Source organism: Peromyscus maniculatus, chromosome 22, assembly GCF_049852395.1.
Source record: "Peromyscus maniculatus bairdii isolate BWxNUB_F1_BW_parent chromosome 22, HU_Pman_BW_mat_3.1, whole genome shotgun sequence".
Lineage (NCBI taxonomy): Eukaryota > Metazoa > Chordata > Mammalia > Rodentia > Cricetidae > Peromyscus > Peromyscus maniculatus.
In genome coordinates this window covers 43,270,302-43,298,225 of record NC_134873.1, presented here as the reverse complement: position 1 = coordinate 43,298,225, position 27,924 = coordinate 43,270,302, and the positions used below count along the sequence as shown (strand labels likewise).

The window sequence follows — 27,924 nt, the reverse complement described above, 5'->3', positions numbered from 1 at the left end:
AAGAGTTCGATTATTGCCCCTTTATTGATCTTAAATTACAGACCCATTCTCAGTCCCCTCCAGAAAGCTCTTTGATTGCTGAGGGTGCAGGCAGTGGCTGAGCAGAAAGGGCGGCTAGGTGAAGATGTGCAGGCTGTAATTAACAGGGGCAGGTCTCTCCTTATCTAACAACTTCGTGTCTCCACACTTGTCCAGCTTCTGGATTATTTTTTGGTGTGGTCCCTAGGAGGCATAAGTCCCTAGGAGTTTATAAGTCTTGAAGTCTTTATAGACAGGCTATGTCTGGGCTTCTCCTTACCCCTGAGCCTCTCCTTGGTACTGTGATGGGGTCCCTCATTGTGACCTTGCCGGCTCCTCTCAGAATAACTGTGTCTGATCTCAAAGGGACTGTAGTGAGTTCTCTCAGGATGACTGCGGTGGAGTCTGGAAGAAGATCTGTATAGCCTGGACTCTGAGGGAAGGTGGTGGACTCTCCCAGAAGAATTATGCCTTTTCCTGCCAGAGGGACTGAAAGGGGTTCTCTCAGAGAGACTACCATGGCTCCTTTCTGAAGGACTGCACCGTGTCCTCTGGAGGGGACTGAGATGGCACCTTTTTGAGGGACTGTGTCCCCTTCTCTCTCGTCCTCTTCTCTCTCGAGGACTAAGAGACCTCCTAGAGGGACTCCGAGGGCGTCTCCCAGGATTGGGTCGGCTCCTCCCTGAGGGACTGCGACCTACCCCCTTAAAGAGACTGTAAAGGCTCCAGTCAGAGATACTTTGAAGGGTTCTCACAGAGGGACTACTATCCTGTCTCTGGGAGGGACTGCAATGTCTCCTCTCGGAGAGATGTCTAAGCATTCTGTCAGAGGGACTGCTGTGCCTTCTCTGAGAAGGACTTCGGTATCTCCTCTCAGAGAGACTTTCCTGAATTCTCTCCAAAAGGATGCGATTGGTCCTTTCAAAAGGCTTATTACAGAGGTCCCTCTCCCTGAAGAAGCCATGTTGTTCTTCCTTGGGTGTGTGTGTCTCTTTAAAGTGGCTCTGCAGGGATCTCTTCAAATGGGAGTCAGGTTCTATTCTCTCTTGGGCCTGACATTTGGCTCCTACTTGAGAACAGTTCTTAGACTCCAGACAGGAGATTTCATCGCCATAGTTGTTCTTTGCTCTGCCGTTGACATTTTGAACTATACTCAAAGGTTGGATGACTGAGGTAACTTGGAAAGTGGCATCTCTTTCAGAAGCCATGGTCTCTAATTGCAAAGGTCTGGGTTGGAGAGAGCTCACTTGTTTTGGCTGTTGAGTTTGTCTACATTGGTCACCTGTTCCCTGCAATCTGTCCTCTTGCTTAGGGTTCACACCTGCTGACTTTTGGTGGGCAACTGGTGTGCTGGCTCCTTTGCCATCCCCTGCTAAACAATACTTACTGGGTTTTTGTTTGGGGTGCAAGTATTGGGTTGACCACAAATTGTCTGGCCTTGTCCTGTCCGCAGGCTTCTGTCCAGTATAAGCCACAATTCTATGTGCTATTTGGAATGCCTGCCTTAGGCCCTGGAAAAGCAGATGGTAGAACTTGGGCTGAGAGGATTTCTTAGCTTGTGTCTTCGAAGAAGCAGTGCTTGTTTGAACGGTTTCAACACTCTTGCTTCTTGATGGACACATGATTCTAAAAGGACTCTCTTCTGGGGTTCCACTATTTTTGTTGAGCTTTGTTTTTTTTGTTTTAAGTCCCTTGATGGTTTCCTTCATTGGATATTTTAAGCCAAAGGTCTTTTTGAGGCTTGATTTCGACCATTTTTCTTCCTGATTACTTTCAAAGCCACTCTCGGATACAGAGTGAACCTGACAGAACTCACGGTGCTCAAAGTCTTCGGTGTCTGTCTTGCCGACCACACCATGGCTTCCCCATTGCTTTTTTCTGATGAGCACTTGTACAGAAGCTGGAGCCTGGGGAGATCGGGCCTGGAAATGTCTTGGCGTGGTTGGACTCTTGGAAGCTGGACGATAGATTTTAGCTTTCCTTCGTGATGGTGATGTAGTGCTCTTCCATGCATCTGCTCTTTTTCTTCCACGATGCTTTGAGACTTGAGGTCTTTTCCCAGTTCTCAGTCTAAAGCCAAGATGCAGGCGAATCTCACCATGGCCTTCAGGGGTGCTTAAGAGGTGGATCTGTGGGTAGATGAGAAGATATGGACCAAAAGCAGACTGTAACTTATGACAGCAATTAATTCCTGAACATCGGCCACACTGCAAGCAGATGGGATATTTCAGGACAAGACCTGATGAGAAAGGAGGAGGGACATTGTGGGGCACTTGACTCTCTAAGAGTTTTGCTGCTATTTTGAGCTGTAGATCTTTTAGCAGATGGAGCTGTTCTGAGATATCCCTCTTGGCCTGGGAAAGACAACTTGCTTTGAGGGAGTGGTGAGAGTCAGAAGGCCTTGTCTGTGATTCACTCTGTGAGTCTTTACTCTGATCACTGGAAACAGCGTCTTCCCTATTGTAAAGTATCTTGAGAGAAGACTCCGGCTTCATTAAGGCAGGAAACTGGGCCCTTGTACACGAGACAGACACGTTCTGAGTGACTTCCTGGAATATATCACTGAGTTTTGAGTTTGTTTTCTTTATTCCCAATCGAGTACCGGAGTATTGCTGTATTATGGAAGATGTGGATCCACGTGTCCACATCTTTAAGGGCATTCTTTTCTCATGACCATGGCATAAAATATGTCTCTGAATATAGTTTTTGACCACTGAAGTCTGTGAAATCGTCCTAAGACCCCTCTCTAGTGGGCTCTGGGAAAATGCCATCAGTTCAGCTGGAACCCCAAATAAATTCTCAATAAATTGACAGATATCCATCGTGGCTCCTTCTGTTAAAAACGGCTGAGAACAAAGTTTCCTTTCCATAGTGGTTCCCAGGACATTTCCCAACATCAGCATATTGGAGAGATACTTCCTAGGGAGTCGCTGCCTACAGACATGACTTTCCCAGACATTCTGTTGTCTACCCAGGAAAGAACGGATAGAATTTCTTCGAGCCCCTAATCCTGCCTGAAACTCCGAGGGTAGTAATCTCAGTGGATATGGAGAATAGCTCTGGAATGAATTCTCAAATTCTTCCATTTGCTTCTTTTCAGTTGCTTCCTTGGATAGGACATCCACTTCCCAGATGTCAGGATATAGGGATCCCACAGTGTTCCCAATATCAGAGGGAAGAACCAAGGGAAGGGCTGATGGACGGAACATAATAGTGTCTGTATAGGACTCTGGAGATGGCAAAATACTAACAGCCAAGTTCTTCATAGCCAAGGCTCTTGATACCTCCAGCATTCCAGAACCCTGAAGGGGTCCTAACTCAGTTGTTTTGACACAACTTGAAATAAGTGGGATTGAAGGGCTGGGTATGAAACTAGAGAAGTAATTCTGTGCTTGTAACTTTTCTGATGTTATCATTTCTGAGTCTCTATCCTCACACACCCGTCTTTGATTCAAATCTTCAATTTCCATTACTTTAGGAGATTCTGTTCTGATCCCTAGAGAATTTTCAGCCTGAAGCCTTTGCTCATGAGTTAATACTGGAGGTTCCTCAAGTGGAGATGTTTGCTGTAAGATTAATTCTGCAAAATTCTCTTGAATATTTGCCCTTGGAGTTTGTTCCGTAGGTTTTATCATGTCTTGAAGATGTGGTCTTGGGAGTAAATTTAAACCATCCATTACTTTAATGCTAGATTTTGTGGCAGCTCCTATTGGTTCCATAGCCTGAGGATTTGGTCCTGGAGCCAGCTCTTCAGATTTTACAATCAGAAGCAGTGGCTTGGGAACCAATATAGTCTTTATAACTTGAAAGCCTGACAACTGTATTGTTTCTAAAATTTGATGTGTTGGTGCTGAGACTAATTTCTTGGATTGAACATTTTGTAACCAAAGGCTTGAAGCAAATTCTGACATTATCACATCGTGCAGTTTGGGAGTCAAATCAGCATGTTTTGACCCTTGAGAGGCTGGCTCCGGTATCATCACAGACTCTATAACTTGAAATGGTGGTCCAGGGATAACTTCCACAGATTCAGAAACCTTGGGGAGAGCAGCTGACTGAGAAACATGATGCCGTGTCTTTGTGGATTCTGTCACTTGACCTAGCTGCTTTGGACTGATTGTTATAAAGTTTATCATTTGATCCAGTGATTCAATTGGAGTTATGTTTAAAGTTCCCATGCTTGCACCCTGGGCCTTTGTTAGCCTACTTGCTACCTCCCCTGGTTGCCATGACTCAAAAGTGAGCTCCTCACAGTCTGTATCTTCTACAACTTGACTGGTTTGCTGGGTTGACAACTCTAAGAATTCTTCTATTTGCAGCCATGGCTTAGAGGTCAAACTTACAGATTCAGGAATCTGAGGTCCATGCCCTGGTGTTATCCCTGAAACAGAATCTGGAACTTGATACGATGGCCTTGGTGGTGATGCTACAGATTGTTCCCTTTGGGCTCTTTTCCCAGAGCTTACCACCACAGGTCCTAAGTCTTGAGGACACGGTCTTGGAGATTTTTCTACATGTCCAGTCTCTCTATTTACTGGCTTTGAAGGCACACTAAGATATTCTTTCCATGGTCTTACCTCACAAGTTAGCATCCTTACTTCTGCAACATGATTCTTGAGGTCAAGGGTCATTCTATGAGATCCTGTGGCTTGTTCTGTTGGTAACTCCTTGTAATCTTTAAATTGGGGCCACAAACAAGGCAGCAACTGCAGAGTTTCTGGGCTCCAGTAGCCTTTCTGTGGGGTTAGTTCTGAGGACTTCCAATCTGGATCACTTAGTGTGGGAGTCAGATCAACAGATTCTGGTCCTTGAAGATCTAGCTGCTGAGGCATCCCTAATGCTTCTATGTCTTGATCTGTTGGTTTGGGGGTCAACCTCATATTTTTCTCTGTTGTTTCTGGGCTTTTATGTCGCAACCCTTTTGTCATTTCTGAAGACCCTGCATCTTGAGAAACTGGTAGTGAAATAAAATCCACCAATTTAGAGACTTGGCGCCTCATCTTCTCAGCACAGTCTGCTATCTGGTGCTCTGGTCTATGTATCACTTGAGAGGATTCTATGATTTGATCACGTGTTTGGGAATTTTGGTTCCCAGGTGTCACATTTTGAAGGAACGGTCTTGGTGATAACCCCACAGAGGTGCCAGTTTGTGGCAGAGACACCGATGACAATTTCACATGGTTTACACTTTGCCACTTTGGCTCTGAAGCCAATTCCATTGATTTCATGCATTGTTGCTGTGATTCCAGAATTAAATTTGAAAATTTGACACTAGACAGTGCTGGTCCGGCTAAGAAGTTCCCAGTGGACTCTGGTGTTGATATCACTGGTTTCTCATTTAAAGGAAACTGTTGGCAATCCATGCTTTGCTGTTGGGAGCCTAGTCTCAGCTGCATAGGCTTTCTTTCATGAACACATGGCTTCTGTGCAAAGGAAGTCTTAGTACGTTGAGAACAGTGGCATGGAGCGAACTCTAAAGGGTTTACACTTGGAGTCGGTGAGCCTGGCTTCAACTTCACAGATTTAACTTTTTGGAAACAAGGTTCTGGTGAAAATTCCTTACTTCTCAAGTCCTGCAGACTGCAGCCAGGTGTCACTTTTACAGAATTTGTCAAACAAAGCAAGGGCTGTTTGCTCATCTCTGGAGACATTCTATCTTCAGGCAGTGGGGTTGGTGAAACTCCCACAGATTTCACACCATTTGATGGAGGCCTCAAAGTGAACACAGGTTGTGCAGTGTCCTGCCACGACCCAAGTTGATCCTTCAAAAATGGGATCTCTTGAAACTCTGCCCCTACCATTAAGTGAGATGACCCTGGAGTTGATTCAAGCTTCAAATCTTGTATGTGTCGTCCTTGGTTAACTATTATAGGCATCTCTCTTTGAATTCCTGTCCCTGAGTTCAACTCAGAAAAATTCATATCTTGAGGTTTCGGGGCTTGTAAATGTGGCCCAGGGTTGTATCCGGTGGAATTTACAGACTGTGATTCTTGTCTTCCAGTACAGGCAGAAGAATCCACATCTTGCAAATGTGTTTTGGTATTGCACCAAACAGGATTTACACACATAATTTGTGGTGCTGGAAATGTTGTACCATGATTCATACCAAGAAGAAGTGGCTCAAGACTACACCTATTGGAATGTTCACACTGAGGGTTTGGCCCTGGAGTGGGTGAGGAAGGATTCACACCTTGATAATGTGATTCAGGATTGCACCCAATAGAACCTACACACTGAATGTGTGGCCCTAGAATTGATGCCCATTGATTCACACCTTGCAAATGTGCTTCAGGATGGCACTCAGTGGAATTCACACAAGGAGGACTTGGCCCTGTGGTGCATGCAGAATTAACACACTGAGGACTTGGCCCTGGGGTGCATGCAGAATTAACACACCGAGGACTTGGCCCTGGGGAACATGGAGAAGAATTCACACACCGAGGCCTTGTCCCTGGGGTGCATACAGAAGAATTCACACACTGAGGACTTGGTCTTGGGGTGCATACAGAAGAACTCATACACTGAGGACTTGGCCCTGGGGTGCATATAGAAGAATTCACATCTTGCCAGTTTGGCTCATGGATGCATCCAGTAGTATCTACAAATTGCAATTTTGGTCCTAAAATGCATGCAGAAGAATTGGTTCCATGTAAATGTGGCCCAGGACTGCACACAGACTTTATACATTGAGGGTCTGGCTCTGGAATGCATGCAGAGTTATTTATATCTTGTAAATATGGCTCACATTTACACCCACTGGAGTTTATATATTGAGAATTTGCATTAGGAGTGCATGCAGAATTCACATCTTCCAAGTGCTGCCCCAGGCAGAACACCTTAGATTTTATACCTTGAAGGTCTGGACCAGGGTGCAACTCAGACAATTCTACATTTTGTGTTCTGGTGTTGGATGCCATAACATTTTTACAGTGAATCTGTGGCCCTGTACTCGGGTCACAGGATGCCCTATCTTGCAATGTAGGCTTATGCTTGAATTCCGGAGACGGCTCATCTGGCAGCTTGGTTTCTGTACACACCTCAGAAGATTTTATATCTTGCAACTGTGGCCCAGGGTTGAACTCTAAACACTGAGGACTTGTTCCCATGCCCAATTCAGAGGACATCACATCTTGCAACTGTTGCTCTGAATTGAATTCCATAGATTTCAGGTCTTGAAGCTTTGTACATAATTCTGATGACTTGATATGTTGCAAATGTGGCTCATCCCTGAACGCTATTTGTTTTATTTTTTGAAGTTGATGCTTTTGACTTAATTTGTGAGACTTCCTATCTCGCTTCTGGTTCCTGGCATTGAATTCAGAAGGCACCACTGTATAAATCTTTGAGTCTGAGGCCTGCTTAGAGATTCCCACAAACTGTGATTCAGCACCAGGATTGATCCCTGTATCCTTTACTGTCTGGACATATGTGGGCTCAGACTTCACACCTTTCAACTTTGATCCACAGTTGACCAACTCAGGTTTCATACCTTGAAGATGTAATTCTGGTGTTAACATAGTTAATTTCCTGTCCTGTAAATGAGCGGTTTCCAACTGCAAAGGTTCCCTGTCAAGTGCCTTACCGAATGTCCATTTTAAAGATTTTACATCTTGCCACAGTGGCTGATACACAAAGCCTACGGGTTTCTCTTTTTGAAGTTTGTCCTCTGAAATCACTTTGGAAGACTTCATACCCTGTGAGCATAGGCCAGGACTGACCTCCATAGATCTTCCATATTGAAGCTTTGTCCCCAGAACTGACTGAGAATATTTCTCATCTTGTAACTGAGGGCCTGAATTTAACTTCCCAGATTCCCCATTTGGGGGCTTGGACTCCACTGTCACACCTTGTAACTTTGGGCCATGACTAAACTCTACAGATTCCTTAGATAGGAGCCTTTGCCCTTGAGCCAACTCAGACGGCTTTTTATTTTGTGTCCTTGGTCCAGAATTGAGGTCCACCGCTGTCACACCTTGGGGTTTTATCTGTGTTACCACCTCAGAAGATTTTATACTTGTAACATGTTGTCCCATAGAGTTCACACCTTGAAGTTTCATACCCATGATCAGCTCAGGATATTTCAAATCTTTCAGAGGGGGACCTGAGTCCAGCTCTACAGATTTTGTACCTAAGAACATCTTCCTCGGGGTGAAATCATGTTTCTTACCTTGTAACTTTGATCTTGGTTTGATTTCTACAGATTTCATACCATGAGCCCTCTTCCCTGTAATGACTTCAGATGTCATACCTTGTAAGTGTGGTCCAGGACCAAAGTCCACAGACATGACATCATGGACCTTTATACCCATGATTGTCCTTGAAGATTTCAGATCTTGTAACTGCGGGCCTGATTCCCAGTCTTCCATTTCCATTTCTTGAGGCTTTGTCCTCAGAAATGAGTTAGATTTTATACCTTGCCACTGTGGCCCAGGTTTACAGCCTAGTTTGACAGGTCGAGTTTTGGTACCCATAGCTAACTCAATGCATGGTTTACCTTTCAGCTGTGAGCTGCGACTTGACTTAGTACATTTCATATCTGGGGACTCTCTTTCAGGAGTCAAGTCAGAACAGTTTGTATGTCGACACTGGGGCCCAGAGCTGTTCTCAGATTTCATACCTTGAGGCTTTGTCTGAAGTGCCAACTCAGAAGATTTTCCACATTTCAACTCTACATTGTTTTGTGATTGTGGCCTTTGGCTTATTGCTCCATATTTCACTTCTGAGGACTGTGACTCTTGTTTAAACACTGAAGGTGTCACAGTTTTAGGCTGTGTTCCTGGGGATGACCCTAAGGGATTCCCTTCTTGTGGCTGTATTCCAGGGTTTAATCCAGGAGAGCTCCTGTCTTCTAAGCAAAACCTGGGTTTGAATGTCAATTTTATATTATTGGTCTTTGATCTTAAGGTTGGGTTACATGCTTTCATAATTCTAAACTGTTGCTCAGATTTAAAATCAGTAGTTTTGGACCTCTGAGACTGATGTTCCTGGGTTGACCCTGAAGGTTGTTTACCTTGTGACTTCGGCCTCATAGTCAACTCATTGGATGTCTTCACATCTAGTTGTACTGAGGGTTTTAACTCTTTAGCTGTGACATCTTGAGGTGGTAACCTAAGATTCAGTGTAGATTTATTAACTTCACAGTCAGACAGTGGTATCCAAAGAACAGATTTTGTATTTTCAAGCAGTGGTCCCTGATGTAATGCTACACTTTTCCCACACTGAGACTGTAGCTCTGAGGTTGATGTGATGTTTTCCCCTTCTTGTAGCTCTGGTCCTGGGGACAACTCAGGGGTCTTCACACATTGTACTTGTTGCCCAAGGTTAAAATCCACGGATTTTTTTCCTAGAGGTTTTGGCCCTAGAGCCATCTCTGATGTCTTCCCACCTTCCAGTTGTATGGATGGTTTCTGTTCTGTAGATTTGACACCTGGAGATGGTGATCCACTATTTAATTGTAAAAATGTCACACCGTGGAATTCAGGTCCTGGTATCCACTGGATGGATCTTATACTTTCTACCTGTGTCTCTTTGTTTAGTTGATCAGTTTTGATCCCTTGAGGCCTAGGCTCGGAAGTTAAGTTAAAAGTTTTGGTTTTCTGCAGCCCTAGTGCTAATGAAGAGGCTTTTACTTGCTGTAACTGTGACTCAAGATGAGACTCTCTGGATTTTTCTCCTTGAATTATTGACCTGACAGTCAAATCAGATGACCTCACACCTCTCCTTTGTGTAGACGGCTTCAATTCTGTAGGGCTGGCACTTTGAGACTGTAACCTAAAGTTTGACCCTATACATTTCTCCCTTTGAAACTCAGATGCTAGTATCCACTGAACAGATTTTGTACTTGCACTTTGTGGTTCTGTATTTAGTGCCACAGTTCTCCCATCCTGAAGTGGTGGCTCTAACATTGGCTCCAAGGCTTTCACTTGGTACACCTCTGATTCTGGAGTCAATGGACAAGGTTTCATGCTTAGTGCCTGTGGCCCATATTGGACCTCTTGAGCTTTTACATTATGAACAACTGGTTCAGGAGCCAATTCATATGAGGGTGCATCTTTACATTGTAGTTTAGAGCTGAGCTCTATGGGTTTTCTACCTGCAGGTTTGGGTTCCTGATCTGATCCCATAGACAATATATCTTCCGACTCCAACTGTTTGTTCAGCCGGTCGAACATCCCACCTTTCCACTCTGCTGAGCTTATGTGGTCATCCCGTCCGGGCTCAAGAGTTAAATCCATGGGTGCCCTCCCTTGATACTGTTGTGTGGAGACTAAATCCATGAATTTTACTCCTTGGATACCTTGTGTTTTGGCTTTCTTCACAGGTTTTAGACTTTGCTGCTTCAGACATGAGACAATCACACGTTTGCTATCTTGTGTTTGTGGCCGTGAAGTCAGTTCCATGGGTTTTACATTGTGTTGATGAGGCTCTTGCAATACCTCCATAGGCTTATCTTGAAACAGCATCCCTGGTGCAAAAGTCCCGGGACTCTCCCCTTGCTTCTTTGGTTCACGTTCTAAGCCCATGGCATTTATATCTTGCACACGTGCATCACGGGCCAACCCCACAGTTATCAAATCCTGAATTCTTGAACCTGGGATCAACTTCACAGATTTCATACCATCTGACTGGGAACTGCTTGGGGATATCACTGTAGATTTTATCCTCTCTAGACATTGTCCTAGAGTTAAAACTGCAGATTTCCTGTCTTCTAACTGTGGTCCTGAAGGTGGTAACTCGGATTTTAAACCTTTCAAGGTAGAGCACGGAGGCAGCTCCTCATGTTCCTTATCTCCTGCTTGTATCCCCGGGGACAGCTTAGATATGATTTTCCCCAGCTCTGACTTTGACCTCAACTCCATAGATTTGATGCCTTCCAAATGTGGCCCTGGAGTTAACTCTTCTTGCTTTGAGGCTGTGATCTTCTCTACTGGTTTTATATGTCCCAAATGCTGTCTGTGGATCAATGTAGAAGATTCTACACCTTGTGCCTGTGCTCTTCTGATCAACCCAGAATGATCTGCACCTGCTAAGTGTTTCTCAGGAGTCAATTTCTTTGATTCTGCATTTGGTATCTGTGGTTCAGATGCTAGTTGATAAGACATTTTGCCTTCAAAGTTTGGTACTAGATTCCTTGTGACATATTTTATATCTTTAAAGGGTGGCTCTTGTACTATTAACTCTGGCTTCATCCCTTGCCTTTCTGGCTGTGGGGTCAACTCAAACATTTTTACACACTCTAATTGTGGCCCTGAGTTTAACTTGGAAGTCTTCACACCTTGAGGTTGAGTTCCTGGAATTGCATACAAAAATTGGACATCTTGCAGCCATGGCCCTGAGTTAAAACTCACCTGCCTTGTATCTTGTAGGCCTGGAGTCACCTTTGCTGATTTGGGATCATGTATCCCTAACTCTGGAGCCATAGGACTCATACCATGAGACAATGATCCTGGGGTTTGCTCCCCAAATTTGACTCTCTGATATTTCCTCCTAGAAGCCAACTCAGAAAATTTGGTATCTTGGTGCCACAGTCCTGGATTGACCGGCTTAGCTATCACTCTTGGATGTTGCAGTTCAGAGGCTGGGATTGGGCGTTTCATGCTGCAAAACTCTGATAGTTCCGGAGGCAACACAAGCTTCTTATCTTCAACCTGTGTCTCTTGGCTTAATGGCAAAAATGATTCTGGCATCAATGTCTGAGGCTTCCTGTCTTGAAGCTGAACTCCTGGCATGAACTGTACACATTTGAAACCTTGGTGCTTGGCCTCTGGGATTGCATCAGAGAATCTCACATGATGCAAGCATGGTCTTATGTTTATGTCTACCGGCTTCCCAGGTTGTGGTTGTGGTTGTGGCTGTGGTTCTGGAAGCTTTGGCCCCAGGATAAAATCTGATGATCTGGTTTCTGGCCCCAGAGAACATGGTATTTCATCATCAGATTTCACACCATAATGTGGGGGGCCTGAGATGAAATTTACTGGGTTTTCCCCTTGAAGAAGTAGTCCTTGATATAACATTGGAAACTGGACACTTTGCAATTTGGGCCCTGGAATCAACTTCGATTTGACACTTAGCTGCTGTGGGCCTAGATTTAAATCCACAGATTTCACATTTGGGGACTGTGTCCCTTCAATCCGTTCCTTCAGTGATAAACTTTGTAGTCGTGGCTCTGGTTTTGTCTTTTCAGGATCTACCTCTCCTGCAGATGAAGGTTGTATTACATTTACAGAGTTCTCATTTTGCAACTGTGATTCTCTATCCATTTGCCTAGACTTTACTTCCTGGAGCTGTGGCCTTGGGATCACATCTTTAATATGTGGTTTGGGTTCTGTAGTTAGTACTGCAGGTTCTACAACTTGTACAGTTGGTTCGGTGATTACTTCTGCAGACTTCAAATTTTGGGCAAAAGATTCTGATTTCTCACCTTGCACTCCTGGTTCTACACTAAACTCCAGAGATCTCACTTCTGAATATAGGTCTATGATGGTTCCCTGGGTAGCATCAGCTTTAGAGAATGTCAATCTGAAGGTCTCTGTGTCTTCATCTTCTGGTTTCAGAGTTCTTTCCGATGGGTTAGTAACTTCTGCACACGGGTCTAGAGTCACCTGAACAAACTTCACATCTGGGGGCTGTGTCTCTGGGGCCATCACTCCTGAGGTCATAGTTTGCACTTCTGAATCTAGTAGAAAATCCAGAGTATCTTTAACTGCACTTCCTGTTTCTGAAGTCTCTTCCATCTCTTTTACAACTTGGGTCCCAGGTTCAAGAGTCTCTTGGAGTGGTGGTGAGCTCATCTCCACAGATTCTGAGGTCTGGCTCAATGGTGCTGGACTCATCCCTAATGATGATTGTGGCAACGGAGCAGATTCTTCCACCTGCCGGCAAGGGTCAGAGGTCACCCTTGCTTCTGAGGCTGGATGCTGTAGGGTCGGTCCTTCAGGTTCTAGGAAATGATAACTTGGTTTGGGGGTCTCTTCTAAAGATTTTGTTGCATAAAATTGTGTGCTTGGGATCAGTTCACCAACTTCCATACTCTCCACCTGTGCCTCAGGAAGTAGACTCCTACCTTCTACAAATGGAGTCTTTGTATCCTCAAGCAATGGTACAGGGGATATCTTATCAGAGCCAGTGATTTGTGAACATGGTTCTGGGGCCAAGTTCACAGATTTTATATCTTCAAGTGATGGTCTTGGAGTCAACTCCACCATTTTTATATCTCCTTGTATCTCCTGTGATAGGGCTAAAAGAGCTTCTTCCATACCTTGAGACTGAGAATCGGAAATCAAATGCACTGATACATTACTGTGCAACTGTGGACATGGAGTCAGCTCAGCAGACTTTTTATTTTGGAGTTGTGGTTCAACTGTCAGCTGGCCAGATTTCACATCTTGAAACTGAGACTCAGGGGCCGATGGCACAGATGTCTCACTTTGCAGTTGTGGTATAGGGGTTAATTCCTCATATTGCATATTCTGCTGATGCAGTTCTTGGGCCAAATCTATACATACCACTGTTGAGGTTGGTGGTCCATATTTTTCCATTTCTGGGACTAATTCTGTGGTTATGTCCATAGATTTCATACTTTGCAATATTGGATCTGGGGTTAGGTGCTCAGATTTTACACTCTGTAGTTCTGGGGGTAAGTCCACTGAATCCCTAACCTTAGACTGTGGGATTGTGCTCCCCCCCAAATATTCCATTTCCTGAAGCGGTGGTATGACTGGCCCTACTTCAGCTTCTGGAACTTGATGCTTTTGGCCTCTTCCTATAGGTACTGCACTTTGATCTGGTGGTGCTGGGATTGTTCTCGTGGATTCCATTATTTGATGGTGTGACTGTGGTATCTCCATAGGATCCTTCACTTGTGGCCAGTTCAACCCCATAGTTTCTGTCATGTTGTGACTTTGCCTTGGGCTCACCTCTGAACAGCTTAAGTCTTGGTGCCATGGGGTGAACTCCGAAGGGTCTTTGACCTGATGAGACAGTCCTGGAGTCAGTGACACACACTCTGTGCCTCGAGATTGTGGCATAGTCCCCACGGAGTCTCGAACTTGACCCTGTAACCCAGAAGGCAATTCCAGAGCCTCTTCGATTTGAGGCTCTACAATTTGTAGTGGTGTGATCATTTCTGTGGGAGATGCCTGGACTAGTGGGGTCACCTTTAGAGCATGCAGGGACTGACCTGACGGTAGTAGGTCATCAGTCATTCCTGATGGTTCCAGGACTTTAGATGGTGGCTGTGGAGGTATGCTTCTAGATTCTACAGTTCCTACTGGGACAGTAGTAGTTGGAACATCTGGTTGAGCTGACACTGGGGTCAAATTTTCAGCTGGAGGCTGTGAGCCTTGGATCAAAGCCCTAGATTTAGTAATGTGTGGCTGTCCTAGTGGAATCATCTGCATGAAATCCATGGCTTGTTTTGCCACTGGAGATACTTTTGTATCTTCAGTGGCTTCAGGCAGTGCACTTGAGCTAATTTCCATTGCATTTTCATGTACTGGACTGGGAGTAATCCTGATGTGTTTTGTGGCTTGATTCTGTGACCCCAAGGTCATGGTCAGTGTTCCCATGTCTTTATGCTGAGGCTGTGGAATCATTTCCACAGCTTCCACAACCGTCTGCTGTGGCCCTCGACTCATACTTCCTGGTCTTTTGGCTTGATAGTTATGCAGTGTATCTGTCTTCACTGATTCCATGACTTGGTATTGTGGCTTTGGGGCTATTCCTAATGGTTCTATGCCATGTGGACTTAATTTGTCAATCATCCCCATGGAATCTGTGACGTGAAACAATGCCACAGGAGTTACCTTCATGTCATCTGTGACTTGACTCAGTCTTGAGGCCATGCTCTTTAATCCCGTGGTTTGATCCTGATGATGGGTTACTTCTATCGGTTCAATTACTTCATTCAATGGCTGAGGAGTTATACTCACTGTTTCTGCTTGATTTGGTGGCTGTGGGGAAAACCCCACAGAGTCTATCACCTCCGACTGTGGTTCTGGGTTTATTCCCATTAAGTCCATAACCTGAAGCAAGGCCAGTGGTGTGACCTTTATGACATCAGTGGCTGAAGGTGGTATCTTGGGTGTCAGCTCCACATTAGTTAGTTGTGCCTTTTGTGTCTGTACCCTTTTTTCTGGCAGACCTATCACCCTCTGCTCTATATTCAGCTCTAACACATGCTTTGAATCCTTTTTCACTAAAGCTTGTTCTTCCTGAATTATGTTAACCTCTAAATTTCTGGGAGATGGAGTGCCTGGTGATATAACTAAAGGATTATATCTAAGTTCTTGGCGGTCATCATGGGGTTGTGACTCCCTGTTTGAGGGAAATGGCTGTGAAATGATTGCTTCCGTCCTATGGACTTCAGAATTCACCCCAATGTTCATGTGGAGATGAAATGATGGAGGATCTGGAGATGTGTTGGTATTTTGCTCAGCACTCTGAGGAATGAGTGTAGGTAACTGAGTTTTCGGGAGCTCTTCTTCAGGGACTCCTTGTACATCCATCAAATGATTGAGTATGTTCCAGGATTTCTTCACGGGCAGAGGCACCACTTCTTGTTGCAAAGTAGAAACCTTCTGAGACATATGTCCTTCCAGTTCTCCTCTGATCAAAGGAGAGAGCTGGAGTGGAGCCCATAACAGGGGTCCTGGACTCTCATCCAAATCAGAATCTGACCCATGATTTGATTGAAAATGAGTCTCTCCCTTATCTTTTGTTTTCTCTTGCTCACAAGGATCTAAGGATTCTAAAATAGAGCTAATGAAGGAAGTTTGAGCTTGTAAGGGAGGAAGAAGTGCCAAATTCGGAGAAAGAGCTGATTTCTCAGGATCTGTCAGCTGAGAAGTAGGCAGGGCTGTGCCAGGGCTCCTGGGCAGAGATGGTTCCTTCTGGGAGGAAACAGGTCCACTATCGCTCTGCAATTGCCAAGCTGTTCCTTCAGAAAACATTGGAAGATAAGACAGGCTGGAGCTGTTGTTGGATGATGCAGAGGACATGCTGTAGTCAGTAGAAGGCTTTCCCTTTTTACAGTAACAGCTGGGTGGGACAGCCTCCTGAAGCACAGCGTCAGAGACGGAGGAAGAAGTCACATCTCGGGACTCTGAAACATTCAGCTCCATAAGCGTTGATCTGAGAAACAAAGAGAAATGTTTTCATTTTCTTTGGAATCAGGAGGGAAATTAGAGAGAAGGAAGGGAGCGGCTATTTCAAACCCAAAATATTTCTGGTCTAAGGGAGAGATGAGGAAAAAGAGGGATTGCATTCACAAACATCAATTATTTATGTAAAGAATTCCTCCACCAAGAGCAGAGGAGACGAGTCCGTCAGTAGCGTACATGGTATACCAATAGAGAAGCTGAGTTCCCTCCCTAGAGCCCACAGGAAAAGAAAAGAACACAGTGCCCCAGTGCCGGGCAAGCAGAGACAAGTAGTTGCCCTGGGCCTCACTGGACAGCCAAGAATAATCAGTGAGTCCCAGGGAGTGACTCTATCTCACAACACAAGGTGGATGGCTCCCAGAAATGACACCCAAGTTTTACACAGCACACACACACACACACACACGCACACACACACACACACACACACACCCTTGTGCTTGGCTTGGCCTGAGTTTGAGCCCTAAGACTCACATGTTGGAAGGAGAGAACTGACTCCTGTGGCTTATCCTCTGACTGCCACATACATGATGTGGCACCCATGCACAAAAATACAACTGAATTTTTTATATATAAACATATATATATATATATACACACAGTGAGGCCTAGAGAAATAGCTCAGCAGTTAAGAGCAGTGACTGAGTGACTGCTCTTCCAGGGGACCCAAGTTTGAATCCAAACATCCACATGGTAGGCCACAAACATCTGTAACTCCAGTACTAGGGGATCCTATACCCTCTTCTGCTCTCTGTGGGTACTGGGTATGCATGTGGTGCACATACTTACCTGTGGGAAAAATATCCATACACATAAAACATAAAATAAAGCTCACAAAATAGTTCTCCACTGCTCCTCAAACTAACTTTTTCCTTTACCTCCTTCCTTTACTCTCTCTCTCTCTCTCTCTCTCTCTCTCTCTCTCTCTCTCTCTCTCTCTCTCTCCCTCTTTCTCTGTCCCCTGCCTAGTAACTCTGTTTCCTGACCTTGCATTATCCAGATGTTGGAAGATCTGTCGCAGACTCCTGTCTATTGACCAGAATACATATTCCTGGGTCCAGTCGGTAGGAAGTCCTGAAATACTGGACACAGCAGAGGATGTCAGTGGGATTGAAGTGACATTACAGGAGGAATAGAAGGATAATTTAGGAAGGAGGCAGTTAGTCTCAGAGTAAATGAAGTCAGAGTCCAGGTGTTTTACGTAGAGCATTCACAATGAAGATGGTGTCATGGGTAGGATTTCTATTCCTCTGGGGAACCCCAATGAATATAACGTTTGGGGGGGACAGGGTTTGTTTCAGCTTACAACACCCAGGTCATACTCCATTGCTGAGGGAAGTCAGGGTAGGAACTCAGGGCAAGATGGATTCAAGAGGCAGGAGCTGATGCAGAGGCCATGGAGCTGCTTACTGGCTTGCTTTCATGGTTTCCTCACCCTGCCTTCTTGTACCCCCTGAGACCACAAGCTCATGTGTGGTACCACCCACAGTGAGCTGGACCTTACCACATCAATCATCAATTAAGAAAATCCAGCCAGGCATGGTGGCAAATGTCTTTAATCCCAGCACTCGGGAGGCAGAGGCAGATGGATCTCTGAGTTCAAGGCCAGTCTGGTCTACAGAGCGAGTTCCAGGACAGCCAGGGTTATACATTGAAAAACAAAAAAGAAAAAAAAAAGAAAGAAAGAAAAAAAGAATAAAAATGTACCACAGGCTTGCCCACAGGGCAATCTGGGGGAGCAATTAAGGTTCCCCCTTCCAAAATGATGGCAGCTTATATCAAGTTGACAGGAAACTAGTCAGCACGGGTATCTGTCACAGGACAGTCTGTAGACAGGCTCTGCTTACCTTGTCAGATCAGCTGCACTGACGTTCATCTCTGTTTCTTCCAACTGTGAAACTGTAACAGGAGCAAAGAAACTGTTAGCATAGTGACTGCTGACATCATCTAACAGAACCCCCTTCATTTAACAATTAGGGGAGCAAAGATGAAGTCACATCCATCGTGAAGCTGAGGAGTGTACACAGCACACCTATCGAGGTTTGTTTTGCTTCTAAAGCATACTATCCTGTCTTCGCCATGTCCTAGAAGTGACCCATGAGAAGCCCGGAATGGGAACACAGCACTGGGGGACACAGAGATCCTGATACATCTTCCCCTTCAAAGATGGCCATCCCACATCCACATCCGTGGTAGAGGAGTAAAGGTAATGGACCTCCTGCACCAAACTCTGGTTCATCTTTGTCCATTCTCCTCTCCCATATTTTGGGCTCTACATGAAGATGTAGGGACAGAGAAGCCCGAGGAAAGGAAACAATGGAGGATGGAGCTGTTTGACTGACTTTGGAAGGAAAGATGTCAGAGAGATGGGCGTACTCTCCAGGCACACCCTCTTTTTCAACTTTCTTCCCCTTCAAGTGGAAAGAGTCCTAAAGCAGGTCCACAGTTGATCAGTCATCAGCCTTGAGCTGACCCATAAGGATAGAACCCTTCTGACCTGTGAGTTTCCGGATCTGTTTTAGAGATGTGTTTTGTTGCTTAGGAGCCTAGAGAAACACACAAAGAGAAACCCAGTCAGGTTTACGTTCTGGTTTGGGGATTTTATTGACAACACATCTAATCTTACATAGGGGATAGTGATATATTTTATCAGTTGTCATCTGCAACCATATCATTAGTTACCATCTCATTTATTTCTTTGTGAACAATGGATTAAATATCCTAAGGGACCAGCAAGATGGCTCTGTGGGCACAGGTGTTTGACACCAATTCTGATGACTTGAGTCCCATCTCTGGAGCCCTCATAGTAAAAGGAGAAAAGCATTTGCACAAGTTATGCTCACCTCCACGTGCATGCCATCTGTCCATGCATGCACCCACATGCAAATTAGTAAGTGTTTAAACAAACCTAAGTCCTAGATTATTGTGTGTAGACCTGAGACTCTAGAGGTAAATATGAGTCCTGTGCTCTAGAGACTTGCATTAGTAAGGAAAACAGCCAAGTAAACAGGTAGGATGCCATGTGGGAGCCAGCAAAATGGCTCAGTGGCTGAAGGCATCTGTTGCCAAGCGTTGGCAACCTATGTTCAATCCCTGTGGCCAGTATGGCAGATGAAAAGAACTGACTTGTTTAAAATAACCCTGGACTTGAATTATAACCTATTTTTATGCTCAAGTGTATTATTTCTCCTGCAGTTGTACATAAAATGGCTTTACATTAAAAAAAAGGGACAAATACTATAGAATTGTATTACATGAAATATATAGAATATACAAATTCATAGAAACAGAAAGATTAGACGATATCTCAAGATGGAGAAGAAAGGAATATAGAGCAATGATTTCCTAAGTACAGAACCTCTGTTTTGTGTGATGGAAAAGTCCCACAATGGACATTAGTATCAGGACATAATATCATGAATATAATAAATCAATACAATTAATATAATTAATGAATATCATAAATACAGTTATTGAATCAATACTGCGAATGTAATCAATGAATACCACAAATGTAATTAATATCGTGAGTGTAATTAATGAATACCATGAATATAGATAAATAAACAAATAAATAATAAGAAAGGTCTGCTAGTCACCAAAAGTAACCACAAAAAGAAGTGTAAGGGAGCAATTTACTGGACCAAAAATTAAGACATACCATAAAACAAGTTCATAAGAACAGGAGCAGGCAGGTGGGATTTAAAAACAAAAAAGTTCTGAAATAATCAGGAGTCAGAGGCAGAAGGATTTCTCTGTGTCAATAGTGAGTTCCAAGACAGCCAGGGCTATATAGAGAAACCTGTCTCAAAACAAACAAAAAACCCAAAGCCCAGCTCTGAAATAAATTCACTTACATATGTCAGCTTAATTGAAGAGAGCTCCACATAGTGACAAGAAATGATTCCATAGCTGTGATAAGTGATGTCAACTTGCCAAAATCTAGAATCTTGTGGACCTGTGCCTCCGAGCATGCCCATGGGGAACCGTCTTGATAACCATACCTGGGGCTCCACTGTGGTGGCGCCATTCTCTTACTGGGATCCTAGACTGTGTCAGTGGGGAAAGAGAAGTGAGCTACAGTTTGGACTCATCACTCCTCTCTGCTTCTTTACTGCAGATGCAACGTTGACTAAGCCCCTGCAGCTGTGACCTCCTCTACCACGATGGACCAATGGACCATAACCTTGGGTGATGGTGAGCTGAAGTGAGCCCCCCCCCCCCTTTAAGGCTCTTTTGTTAGGGCATTCTGTCACAGCGACAGAATAGAAACTAAGACAGTGGAAAACAGTGAGAAAAATAAAAGTGGATCATTTCTCAATACAGGATTCAGAGATGGGCTCTAAGTGGGTTGAGAATTCAAATGTTGAGGGGCTGGAGAGACGATTCAACCGCTAAGAGCACTGGCTACACTTACAGAGGACCCAGGTTCGGTTCCCAGCACCCGCATGGTGGCTTATAACTTTAACTCCAGTGTCAGAGGATCTGATCTCTTATGGCCCCTGGAAGTACCAGGCAACATGTGGTGCGCATGTACACTTACTTGCAGGCAAAATCCTCATATACATAAAATACAAAAAATCTCTATTTTTATAAGAGAATTCAAGTGTGGAAAATAATGTGAGTTTTTGGTTTGTGCATGTACACGTAGGTACACAAGTGTGCAGAGGTGTGCCTGCTTATGTGGCATGTGCACGTGGAGGTCAGAGGTTAGCCTCAGGCATCATTCCTCAGGTGCCACCCACCTTGACTTTTGAGACACGGTCTCTCATTGGCCTGGAGCTTGTCAAGATCTGAACTATCTGGACAGGGATCCCCAAGAATACGCCTGTCTCTACCCCCACCCCAGTGCTGGTGTTACAAGTGTGTGCCACTGAGCACAGATCTCTTACACAATTCTAGGGATGGAAGTCAGGACCTCACGCTTGCAAAGCAAGTACTTTACTGACTGACGGATCTCCTCATCCCTAAAAACTGCTTCGAAGCAGTCTGTTCTTTGACTTAATAACTAGAAACTCGTGAAAACTGAGAAGCACTGATATGTAAGTTTTAGGACAGCAGAAGCCGAAGAACAGCTGAATTAAGTAGATTCAAAAATGCTGAAAACAAGCCGGGCGTTGGTGGCGCACGCCTTTAGTCCCAGCACTCGGGAGGCAGAGCCGGGCGGATCTCTGTGAGTTCGAGGCCAGCCTGGTCTCCAAAGCGAGTTCCAGGAACGGCACAAAACTGCACAGAGAAACCCTGTCTCGAAAATCCAAAAAAAAAAAAAAAAAAATGCTGAAAACAGAAGAGGAAGATTCTTGATACTTGGCCCCGAATAAAAGACTTACCATATCTGCATGAGCAGTAGGGAAAGAGCTGCCGTGTTCTTAGAAATACAGGGCACGAGAAAACAACAGCATAAATTCTTGAATGTGCTATAAGAAAACAAATGCCTATCTAGACTTGTACTTAGTGGAACTACTCAAAAATGTAAGATAGAGTGGAAAAATTTGTCAATAAACATAAATGCAGTACACCTACTGGGCTGGCCTGAACTTACAGAATGATGATGAATCTGAGTGTTTGGTATTTATCCAAAGAATGAATAGAGGTTAATGTGACAGACACACATGCCCATCAGCATTTCCTTCAGCACTATAAATAATAACTGAGTTATGGAACCAAGCTATGTGTCCAACAATGGAGGAGTGGATGTTAAATGTGTGTGTCTACACAATGGACTTTTTCTGTCACCAAGAACAAGGTTACATAGTTTTCTCAGGAAAAGGGATGCAACTGGAACTCCTATAAAGCAGCTAAGCCAGCCTCAGAAAGACCAACATCAAATGATTGTTCTCCTTTGTGGGTCCTAATTTCATAGAGTACATAACCTCACAGATGTAAACATGCCATGAAAATAGAAATGACTGGAAGAGTTAAGGACACTGTGGGGAGACAGTGAAGGAGAGTGGGGAGGGAGGGGACTGTGTGCAGTGTAACAGTACCAGATACAGTAGATACACACAGTGAAATGATGTTTAAATAATGCAGGACCGTTTCAACATAGCACAGTGGTCAACACACTATTCCGTACTAATAACACAAAGTGGGGGTTGCCATGGTCATAGAGGTGGTGCAGAAAAACCAAACATGTACTCATGTGGTTTGTTTGCTTTTTAAGACACTCAGTAAAGTAGAAATGCCTGGGAAATTCCCCGACATACATTGGGTCCAATGTTATCCCCCAACTTGATATGTTGAAATCCTAACCCCCAAGGTAATGTATTAGTAGATGGGGTGTTTGGGAGGTGGCTATGTCATGAGATGGAAAAACTACAAAACACTGTTGTAGAGAGTAAATAGTAAATAACACATCCTTTGTTCATGATCAGAAGGTTTGATGGTAAAATGGCATTACCAACACAATCTATAGATTCTTTGGAGATGCTGTGTTTGGGCTTGGGACAATGACATTAACTCTTACTCAAGTTTGTCTATGAATTTCAGAGGAGCTATGAGAGCCTATTTCTTAACCTTAGTATATCCTCCTTTGGAGAGTGTGTTTGTTTCTGTGTGTGTGTGTGTGTGTGTGTGTGTGTGTGTGTGTGTGTGTGTGTGTGTGTGTGTGAGAGAGATAAAGAACAATCTGGTCTTTGTTCCAGATTCTGGTACAGAACTCCAAAAACCCTTGCAATTCCATGAGTATTGAGGGCATCTCTTACATTAATGAGATGGATATTCAGATTTGCTTCTATTTTTCATTGAGGAAGATGGAACAATCACCATTCTAAAATCTAATTCAGACCTGACCAATCAATATATTTATGCATAGATGTATAAATCCCAAACAAAATATCAGCAAACTGAATCTAATGAATCTAATTAAAGTATTGGGACCAACATTACAAATGAGTTATACGTATCCTAGGAATTCACACCTGGTTTATTATCTTACATTCTCATGCAACTCAGTACATTGAATGAACAAGAAAAAATATATGACCATCTAAATAGAGGCAGGAAATATACTTAATATTTAGCACCCAGTATAAAGAGATTTAATTTAAAATTTTAGATTTTTTTAAATTAACACCAATCCTTGCTAAAACTTTTTTAACTTGGGAAAGAATATATGAAAAACCACAGAAAACATTATACATCACTGGTGAATTACTGAAAAATGTCCTTGACTTAATAAAGAGGCAGATGCCCACAACACATTGTTACTGAATATTGTACCTGAAGTCATAATCATAAATGAAGGCAAGGAGAACCAAGATATAAGGTTGGAAAAGAGGCAATAAAACTTGTTATTTACACATGGTATAATTTAGAGAATATTCCTACAGGAGAATAAAGTCAAAGTGATACACTTAGGGTTCTCTAAGCAGCTCAATATGGAAAGATCTGTTGTATTCTTGGGTTTCGGCATCATTTGTATAAAATGGTATTTACAAGGAGTGGTGGTAGTGCACATCTTTAATCCCAGCATTTGGGAGGCATAGGCAAGTGGTTCTCTGTGAGTTCAAGGCCAGCCTTGTCTGCAAAGTGAATTCCAGGGCAGCCAGGGCTACACAGGAAAACCCTATTTCGAAAAACAAAAACATAAAAAAGAAATTATAATATTATACCAGGTCTGTGGATGTAGTTCAGTGGTGGACTGCTTGCAGAGAGCACAAGACTCTGGATTTGATCCTTAGCAATAAAATAAATAGATAGATATAGATGATAGATAGATAGATAGATAGATAGATAGATAGATAGATAGATAGATAGATAGATAGATAGATAGATAGATAGATGATAGATAGAGATGATGATAATGATAGATAAAAGTAAAATGCCATGCCAAATCACACATTATGTGCCTCATGATGATTATCATTACCTATGAACTACGTCAACTCTTCCTACCAGAAAACAAATTCTGATAAATCTTAGAACCAACTTTCTCATGGTTCTAATTCATGTTGAGCTGCTGAAATAGAATACTTGTGATCAGCTCATTTATGAAGGAGAGAGGTTTAGTTGGCTTCATGGTTCTGGATGTCTAAGAGCCTAGTGCTAGCATGTCCTTCCCTTCACGTGAGGATGTCTAAGATCCTAGTGCTAACATGTCCTTAGCTTCACCTGAGGTCTTTGTGTAGCTTCAACTCACAGCAGACAGAGGCAGAGGAGCAAGTGGATGTGTGTGGAAGACAAAAGGGGTCCTGACTCCTGTGGCAGCGAACCCAGTCCTCAGAGAGTGAGGAGCCATGCCTGTGAGACCTTACTCAGTCTAGAAAGAATGGCATTAAACCCGCTTGAAGGTCGCACTTTCCAACCCTGCTCCCCTGGCAAATGCATTTCTACAGGAGTTCTGGATAAATCTCAACTCACTCACATGAAGTACCAGAGGCAGCAGTGTGTGAACTGACAACATGGAGGGGGCATTATAATTTTTCCTAATTTCAGAATATTTTAGACATGTGTACAATCAAATATAATCATACCCACCCCTCCCCACTCCAGCTTCCCCCATACATACCCCACAACATATCCACCTCCCAACCTCATGCTTTTCTCTTTTATAACCCACTAAGTCCAATTACTGTTGCCTATATGTGTATGGCTGCACAGCATGGGTATTTGATCAACAAAATGTTGATTGTGAAATCTAGAGAAATGACCCTTTTATCCAATACATGGATGAAACTAATAAAAGAAAAGAGAGACTCTGTAGATTAGAATACAGAAACATATTGTTCAATCTCAACATTCAATATTGAGTTGGGCTAAATAATAATTTATGCCATTAAATAACTGCGTGACTATTGGAATTTAAATGCTGGTGGGTATGTGAGGTATTAAGGAATTATTCCAATTTTATTGTTACATTTTTAGGTGTAATAATGATACTGTGATTAACCTGTTTTTCTTTTCTTCTTTTTTTTCTTTGTTGAGAGGGGCATTAGCTCAAAATATACATACTAAAACATTTACCATGAAATTATTTCTGATTTGCTTCAAAATGATTGAGTGACTGGTCTATGAAGATTCATCAGACCACCTTTAATTTTTTCTCTTATACTAAGGATTGAATGTAGTGCCTTGTTCAGACTCGGCTCGTTTACCAATTCTTTGTGCCTTTGATTTGCCTGAAATTATCCTTAATAAAAATCAAGGAAAGTCGGGTCGTGGTGGCGCATGCCTTTAATCCCAGGACTTGGGAGACAGAGGCAGGTGGGTCTCTGTGAGTTCGAGGCCAGCCTGGGCTACAGAGTGAGTTCCAGGAAAAGCACAAAACTACACAGAGAAACCCCATCTCAAAAAACAAGAAACAAGGAAAAAAATGGACCCGAGATAAAGCTCAGTGGTAGAGTGCTTTGCCTAGCATGAGCAATGACCTGAATTTGATCCTTACATACACACACCTAACACACACACACACACACACACACACACACACACACACACACACACACACACTGCACAAATGACTTGAATAGGCAGTTTACAAGAGAGAATTTCCAAATGGCTAATAAACCTGAGACGTTGCTCAGAGTTTAGTTATGGGGGTTGCACACGAAATCACAATGCAATACCACACACTCACTGGAATCACTAAAATAAGAGGTGGATGTGCCAAGTCTGGGCAAGATGGCAGGATGTGGGGGAGCCAGTCACTCATGGTCTGCTCACATGATCGAAAACTCAGAAGAGGCATGACCTACTAACGTTAAACACGTGTACCATGAACTCAAACAATTCTCCTCCTCCTGGAAATAAAAATCCCACAGCAAAGTACCACTTGATTTTCTTTGTCTCGTCATATAATTATAAATCTTTCTTTATAAAACAAACTCACTCTCCTGTCTGCCTCCCATCCCGTGATGGACAATATCCACAGCACCCTTACCACATTCTTTTCCCCAAAGTTATGTCATCTGAATGTCTCACTTCAGCTCGAGCTCCTACACATCACTTTCTCAGTATCTAGTACCTTCTGCCTCAGTGTCTATTTGATAATAGATCCCAAAGCTACCGTTACTACTACGTCCTTCTTTTCTTCTTCTCCTCCTCCTCTTCCTTCTTCTCCTTCTCCTTCTCTTCCTCCTCCTCCTTCTTTCTTCTTTCTTCTTCCCTCTTCCTCCTCTTCTTGTTTTTTTTTTGAGACAGACTCTCCCTGTGTACTCCTGGCTGTCCTGGAGCACACTGTGTAGACCAGGCTGACCTCGAACTCAGAGAAACTCCTGCAACATGCCCATCCTAAGGCTTCTTGAAATGAATTAAGAGAAAGGCAAGGTGGGCAGTGGTGGCTCATGCCCTCAATCCCAGCACTTGGGAGGCAGAGGCAGACAGATCTCTGTGAGTTCAAAGCCAGCTTAGTATACAGAGTGAGTCAGGAGAGCCAGGGATACACAGAGGAACCTTGTCTCAGAAAACCAAAACAAGGAAGGAAAAATAAAAGAGGAAGCCATCTATCAATGCTGTCTCAACCCCCCTCTCCCCCACATCCAGTTCTTCCTACGGCCCAGAGGATGGGCATTTAGACAAACCTATAGGGTTTCAGGATGGAGAGAGTGAGTATCCAGAGAGAGTGGCTATCACATACCTCTGTCTTGGCTGCCACCTTTGTCTGGCTCTGATACCTAGAAAACAACACCCATATTCCACAAACCAAGAAACCAAGTAGCATAAGGCTGAGATGTGTCGGCAGTGGGAAAACGAGCCCCCATATTAGAGACATTTCTCAAGCCTATGCCCCCTCCACTACAGAGTTTCTGTCTCTAGACTGAGATTTCATGACATCACAATAGGCAGTGCCAGGTAAAGCAGTGCACACTCAGGTCCCAGCTGATGCCCTTCCCTGTGGCTGACCTTGCTCTGAGCTCTAATAGCCAAAGCTCAGGGGAGAATCCATCTATGAATCTTCTAGGGTCCAGCTAGACAAACTCGTCACTAAGGAAGGAGTGGCGAGGTAAAGTTTCAAAGGTCTTCCAAAATGACTTGTTCTGACTCACATTTTCTTTGGAGCCGGTCACTGTCATAAATTGGGATTGGGTCTATGGCCATAAATTTCAATCTGTAGGTTAGAACACAGAGTCAAGTGGAATCTAAGAGAGTTGGGATAGTTGAAGTGGGAACTCTCAGGGACTTTGAGGCACCTGGTTTTCTAAGTTCACAGGTCTCCATATTTCCTAGTTGCTGTTGACCTGACACACATCACACTAAGCAGTGGCCTTAGAGGATCTACAATCTCACTGCCAAGTTTAGAGTAGTCGTGTATCACCACACCATCTTATCAAGTCAACACAGTGCAAACAATATTGATATGATCAATTCATGTGATCAAAATTATTCTTTTCATATAGGAACACTAAAGAACCACTGACTGGTAGGCACCATTTCAGAAGACCAAGTCTTTTCCCCCCACAGTATTTTCTGTCTATAGGGGCAGTACAATTAATATTCTTGGGAAGCCCACTAAAAAAGAAATAGTTAAATAAATACGGTGTGCGTGCTTTGTGAAGCACTATGCAATTTCTACAAGGGTTTTAATTATAAAGAGCTCTGGCTTGTACATTGAGCACATGCTATGTGGCAGGTGTTAGCTGTAGACCAGCCTGGAGTCCTGGTGAAGAATTAGTAACGAGATATCCCTTCGGTTTCCTAAAACATTTATGTGCACTTTAACACGAACCTTTCAAGATTTGTTTTTATTACTATTTTAAATGATGTGAATGTGTGTATGAGTGCAGTGCCACAGTGAGGGTGCTAGAGG

At 43.6% G+C, this 27,924-nt stretch overlaps 2 protein-coding genes across 8 annotated transcripts in view; both read right to left on the bottom strand.

Annotated features, from left to right (window-relative positions):
* Positions 1-27,924, bottom strand: part of LOC143270260 (dual E2 ubiquitin-conjugating enzyme/E3 ubiquitin-protein ligase BIRC6-like) — a 310,541-nt gene that overhangs the window by 267,591 nt on the left and 15,026 nt on the right. The gene's annotated exons all lie outside the window — the stretch shown is intronic.
* Positions 6-27,527, bottom strand: LOC143270251 (uncharacterized). The gene is made up of 5 exons (XM_076559494.1): positions 26,755-27,527; positions 18,676-18,724; positions 18,026-18,077; positions 17,165-17,260; positions 6-16,149 (listed from the first exon to the last, which is right to left on the bottom strand). The coding sequence occupies exons 1-5, from the start codon at positions 26,887-26,889 to the stop codon at positions 240-242; spliced, it is 16,242 nt and encodes a 5,413-aa protein (XP_076415609.1). The 5' UTR covers positions 26,890-27,527; the 3' UTR covers positions 6-239.

Excerpts from the sequence above, each read along its gene's own strand:
- LOC143270251 (XM_076559494.1), bottom strand. The coding sequence starts at position 26,889 with ATGTCTCTAATATGGGGGCTCGTTTTCCCACTGCCGACACATCTCAGC. Across the intron at positions 18,725-26,754 it reads AGGTGGCAGCCAAGACAGAG|GCTCCTAAGCAACAAAACAC; the intron begins GTATGTGATAGC and ends GTGTTTCTCTAG. Across the intron at positions 18,078-18,675 it reads ACAGATCCGGAAACTCACAG|TTTCACAGTTGGAAGAAACA; the intron begins GTCAGAAGGGTT and ends CTCCTGTTACAG.